General features: G+C 45.7%; 1 protein-coding gene across 7 annotated transcripts in view; it reads left to right on the top strand.

Moving 5' to 3' along the window:
• Positions 1-1,948: 1,948 nt before the first annotated feature.
• TMEM62 (transmembrane protein 62) overlaps positions 1,949-6,000 on the top strand; it is a 48,014-nt gene continuing 43,962 nt past the window's right edge. The window contains exons 1-3 of one of the 7 annotated variants that reach the window (XM_032175694.2): positions 1,949-2,439; positions 2,714-2,825; positions 3,968-4,105. In XM_032175694.2, coding sequence (XP_032031585.1) covers positions 2,260-2,439; positions 2,714-2,825; positions 3,968-4,105 — 430 coding nt within the window. In that variant the 5' untranslated portion in view covers positions 1,949-2,259. Of the gene's footprint in view, positions 2,504-2,524; positions 2,547-2,713; positions 2,826-3,967; positions 4,106-6,000 lie in introns of those variants that run through there. The other 6 variants (XM_032175688.2, XM_032175689.2, XM_058427365.1 and 3 more) reach the window with 6 other exon arrangements.

Here is a 6,000-nt window from a genome sequence, read left to right as displayed (position 1 = left end):
CCTCCGGAAGTGCTGGGATTACAGACGGAGTCTCGCTCACTCAATGCTCAATGTTGCCCAGGCTGGAGTGCAGTGGCGTGATCTCCGCTCTCTACAACCTCCACCTCCCAGCTGCCTTCCTTGGCTTCCCAAAGTGCTAAGATTACAGCCTCTGCCCGGCCACCACCCCGTCTAGGAAGTGAGGAGCATCTCTGCCTGGCCACCCATCGTCTGGGATGTGAGGAGCGCCTCTGTCTGGCTGTCCCGTCTGGGATGTGAGGAGCGCCTCTGCCCGGCCACCCCGTCTGGGAAGTGAGGAGCGCCTCTGCCTGGCCGCTGTGCAACCTTCCAAGTGTGAAGTGACAGCCTTCGTTGTAGAATGAATGAAGACACTGGCACTGATTATCTAACACCTTGGCAGCTATCTCAAGTCGTTGATGGTGGAGGTATTAGAATTATAGAAGAAAGCAAACACACAAATTTGACTAAAGGCGATTTTGTGACTTCTTTCTATTGGCCCTGGCAAACCAAGGTTATTCTGGATGGAAATAGCCTTGAAAAGGTGATATATATGTGAACGTATCTGATTTTTTTCCCCCGTATAATTCTTACTTTGTGCATTTGATATTCAGTTGTGTTTGTAATCACGGAAAACTAAAAGCACATATTTTCTTTAAAAAATAGCTTTTTAATTTGTTTGAAACGGACCTTCTGCCTGTTACATTTTGTGCTCTTAACCAATTAAAGAAGCCAATGACATTTTAGTTTTATATTGTGTTTTCCACTAGTATATCCCTGTTGATTTTTTTTTTTTTTTTTTTTTGAGACGGAGTCTCGCTCTGTCACCCAGGCTGGAGTGCAGTGGCGCAATCTCGGCTCACTGCAAGCTCCGCCTCCCGGGTTCACGCCATTCTCCTGTCTTAGCCTCTCCGAGTAGCTGGGACTACAGGCGCCCGCCACCATGCCCGGCTAATTTTTTGTATTTTTAGTAGAGACGGGGTTTCATCGTGGTCTCGATCTTCTGACCTCGTGATCCGCCAGCCTCGGCCTCCCAAAGTGCTGGGATTACAAGGGTGAGCCACCGCGCCCGGCCATCCCTGTTGATTTGTTTGTGCCTTTTATTAACTGCCATTTTCTAAGATTTTTTTCCATGAAAGGAAGACGTGAAAAAAATTACTCAGAACAGCAATATATAATAAACAATTTAAAAATCCACAATAAGGGAGTGGTTAGATAAATTAAGGTAGGGCTGAATCTAATCCTCCTGGGCCTGGCCCATAGGAAGTATTTAATACTTATTAAATGAATGGTATACCACCGTGTCGCAATATTATTTAATCAGGTGCATGTGAAATCAGGTTAAGGGAAAAATAACTTTCACAAAACATAGGAATTACGTCTATAGAAAACTTATGCTGCCGGGTGCGGTGGCTCAGCCTGTAGTCCCAGCACTTTGGGAGGCGGAGGCGGGAGGATCGCTTGAACCCAGGAGTTCCGAGGCCAGCCCGGGCAACACAGACAAACCCCAGTCTCTACAAAAACTATATTTAAAAAATTACCTGGGCGTGGTGGTGCGAGCCTGTAGTTCCAGCTACTTGAGGCCAGGGAGGTCGAGGCTGCAGTGAGCCATGCTCGCGCCACTGCATTCCTGCCTGGGTGACAGAGACCCTGTCTGAGAAGTGAAGGAAAGGGGAACGGTAGGGGGAAGGGGAAGGGAAAGAAAAGAAAACCTATGGAGGCACGTTAATAATCAAAAGGGGCCAGAGGAAGCCACCTGACACATTTGAGAGACAATTTAAAAGGCGTCCTCATACATTCTCACTTTGATACAACAACCCTGCAAAGTGCGCACGGAAGGTGTTATTAACTCCGTTTTACAGGTAAGGAGATCGACCCACTGAAGTCACGAGTGACTGACCAAGGCGGAGCCAGGACTCTAGCCCCCGCCTCCCGGCCACTGGTCCCGGTCTCCTTCCCCGCCACCACTCGGCCACCGTCATTGATGTTCAGAGTTTCGGTTCCCTTTTCTTTGATCGTATTACTTATGCAAAACGAGCCCAGTCACTAGAGCGGCCAGAGAGGGGCAGGTGCTGGGCGGCGGCTGACGGGCGCAGCACCCTAGGCCCAGTGTCTGGCTCCAGCCCCGCATCCGGCGCCGGTCCCGCATCCGGCTCTGACCTTGCGACAATAGAGTCCGGAAGTGCAGGCAAAGCGGCTCCCGGGAGCGCCGCGCGGTTCCGCGCGGGATCAGCGAGGGCCGCGCCCCGGCGGGCGGGCGGCATGGCTGCAGTGCTGGCTCTTAGGGTAGTCGCGGGGTTGGCGGCCGCAGGGCTGGTGGCCATGCTCTTGGAGCACTACGGCCTGGCGGGCCAGCCCTCGCCGCTGCCGCGCCCCGCGCCCCCCAGGAGGCCGCATCCCGCGCCGGGTCCCGGAGACAGCAACATCTTCTGGGGCCTGCAGGTGACGCGGCGGGAAGCCGGGCCGGGAGGCGAGTGCAGATCGGGCACCGTGCGGTGGGATCCTGGTGGGTGTTGGGCCCCACGCTCCAGGCTGGGGACCTCAGCCAGGTTGTAACTCGAGGCTCTGTCTAGTGCTGGCCGTGTCCTTATCTGGGGGGTTCGTTATGCACTGCCTCTTTGCCTTTTCCTTCTGCCCGAGAAAGCCGCTGAGCCGCCCCTCCCCATGCTCCCTATTCCTGGCTCAGATCTCTCTGTTCAATACCTGTTTTCGGCAGATATCCGACATTCACCTGAGCAGGTTTCGAGATCCAGGCAGAGCGGTAGACTTAGAGAAATTCTGTTCTGAAACTATTGACATCATTCAACCAGCTCTCGTCCTAGCAACAGGTAGGGAGGCTTGCCATGCTGTGGTGGTGTTCTGTGGTCCGCATGGTAGAACTCTAGCTAGGACTGTGGCTTTTCACTTTGGGGACGTTGGGAGCAGTATAGCCACAGCCCCAGATGAGCCCTGTGAGGTGGAAGAGATTGGACATTCTAACCCCGTTGCCTATGGATAACTGAATGAGTCAAGATCCAGGCAAAATGATTTGACGTAGCAAGGTTTTGTCAAAGCAGTAGAAGCAAGGCTCCTGATTCTCATGTCAGTCTGTTGTCTGATATATTTGTATCTGGTTTTTGTTCTTGTTGTTACAGCTCTGGTTGTGAGAATTAGGGAAAAGCCTGTAACCACGAATCAGAAGTTCTCTTCTTTTGCTGACTTTTCTATTTTCTTTACATTATTAATCTTATATTTTCAGTTGTTTGAGGCTTCCGGTGACCCAGGGCACTTTTTCTTCATCCTTTGATAGTTTTATGACTTGAGTTTTCTAGACTCTTCAAACCCCTTATTTGCTTCCAAACTGTAGTGGGGAGAAGAAGCTAAAGGAGCATCTATCTATCTTGCTTACTGGGGAATTCATCACTCATCCACCTCATTGAAGCATCTCTGCTGACATGAAAGGGTATCAGTTCTCATTTAATGGATGAGCCCCCATAAAATGTTTTCTGTTTAGTTCCCTATAAATTTCGGTATTTTTTTGTCCAATTGCACCTGCCACATTGCTTTTTGCTGTAAAAATAATACTTGGTCAAATCATATATTCTGATTTTGTGGTTTGGAAAATATGGTTGCCATAGATGTTAGGCACCCACTCAGAGCATTGGAATTTCTTATAAAAACATTTTCATTTTATCAGAGTCTATTGATGCATTTCGTACTGTTCTCTTTAAAGATTTTTTTTCACAACCCATTTTGAATATCACAGGACATTAAACAGGCATTTGCTAACCTATAAGAAACAAAGCCCTTGCTGAGAAAATCTTGTTAGTTTAGATGGCTTGATTTGGACATTGGTGGTCTCGTGAGCAGTTATGCTTATACACGTTGAGTGCTTTAAGTATCCTTGTTCCTTCAGTGTACATATCTAAAAAAAATGGAACCCCCAGGAGTTTATTTTGCATTGTGATTCAATTCTTGTGTAAACCTACAGGAGACCTGACAGATGCCAAAACAAAGGAACAGTTGGGATCCAGGCAGCACGAGGTAGAATGGCAAACCTACCAGGGTATTCTGAAGAAGACAAGAGTCATGGAAAAAACCAAGTGGCTGGATATCAAAGGAAATCATGGTAAGAGCCAAGAGACAGATATAATAAAGACAAGAGTTTTTTTCCCCCTTCAGGAGCCTAGATTTTCCAACTTGGATTGTAAAATTATGAAGTGGGACACTGTAACATAGGTTTACATATACTAAAGGTCACAACTCTGAAATACAACTATATAATGTGGTTTTAAAACTTCAGATGTCATTGTTAGCCTTTGAGATGACAATTGGTATGGTCCTTTTTTGTGACATATGCTGCTTTTTTAAAATTATTATTATACTCTAAGTTCTGGGATGCATGTGCAGAATGTGCAGGTTTGTTACATAGGTATACATGTGCCATGGTGGTTTGCTGCACCCATCAACCTGGGTGCAGAGAAATCTACATTAGGTATTTCTCCTAATGCTATCCCTCCCCCTGCCCTCTGTCCCCCAGTCCTTTCTTCTGTACCTGGAAAAAATATGAGTTTTATCAAAACTCATGCAGACAGATGTTTTAATAAATATACATTTTGCTAAGTGAAAGAAGCCAAACCCGTAAGTCTGCATACTGTATGATTTCATTTATATGACATTCAGGAAACGGCAAAACAATAGACAGAGAACAGATTGTAGTTACCAGAGCATAGGGATTGGGAGACAGATTAACTGCAAACAAGCATCATGGAGAATTTTTGGTGGTGATGGAACTAGTCTGTATTTTGATTGTGGTGGTGGACTTCAGGTTCGCTATATATTTGTCAAAATCCATAGAACTGTAAGTCACAAAGAATGAATTTTACTGTGTGCAAATTTTAAAAATTTTGCTTTTATTTTTTCTTTTTAAAATTTACTATTATTATTATTATTTTGTGAGACAGAGTCTCACTCTGTCACCCAGGCTGGAGTGTAGTAGTGCAGTCTCAGGTCACTGCAACCTTCGTCTCCCGAGTTCAAGCGATTCCCCTGCCTCAACTTCCTGAGCAGCTGGGATTACAGACAGGTACCACCCTGCCCAGTTAATTTTTTTTTTTTTTTTTTTTTTTTGGTATTTTTAGAAGAGGTGGGGTTTCACCACATTAGCCAGGCTGGTCTCGAACTCCTGACCTCAAATGATCTGCACCCCCCCACCCCCCAGCCTCCTAAAGTGGTGGGATTACAGGCGTGAGCCACCACTCCTGGCTTATTATTATTTTTTTGACAGGGTCTTGCTCTGTCACTCAGCCTGGAGTGCAGTGGTGTGAGTATAGCTTGCCGCAGCCTTGACCTAAGCTTAAATGATCGTCCCACCTCAGCCCCCCAAGTAGCTGGGACTACAAGCATGCATCACCATACCTGGCTAATTTTTGAAGTTTTTTTTTGTGGAGTTGGGGTCTTGCTATGTTGCTTAGGCTGATCTCAAACTCCTCGGCTCAAGTGATCCTCCTACCTCATTGTCCCAAAGTGCTGGGATTACAGGTGTGAGTCACTGCACCTAGCCTAAAAATTTTAAATTGCAAACAAATCTCCACAGGCATGAACAGGGAAATAGATAATCCTTTCCCTTTTTTAGATTATTGTTGTGTTGGTAAGGAAATGAACTTTTCTCCAAGAGTCCTGATGGTAGTGTATTTGTTTGATTTACAAAGGTTGACTTTTTTATTAGCCAAGTACTTCATTTGTCTACTTTATTTGATCAGTAGATCAGGCATGAATCCACTTCTTGCTGGCTTTTAGAATCACATGATTAAGACAAGAGCAACTACAGTTCAATCTTATAATTTCAAACTTATTTATTCTGAGTGGTATAGAATTCAAAGTACCTGTTTTTCTCTAGTATACTAAGTGCCTTAAATAAGTTTCTAGATAATCTGAATTTTGTTAAGATATCAAAATTTTAAAGTATCAATCTAATTGATTGGCATTCTACCATTAAAAGTGTTATAGAAAGATGACAGAGGC

The sequence above is a fragment of the Hylobates moloch genome, unplaced genomic scaffold (genome assembly GCF_009828535.3).
Source record: "Hylobates moloch isolate HMO894 unplaced genomic scaffold, HMol_V3 SCAFFOLD_14, whole genome shotgun sequence".
Classification (NCBI taxonomy): Eukaryota; Metazoa; Chordata; class Mammalia; order Primates; family Hylobatidae; genus Hylobates; species Hylobates moloch.
Note: the sequence above shows the minus strand (reverse complement) of the source record. Positions and strands in the feature narration are given on the sequence as shown.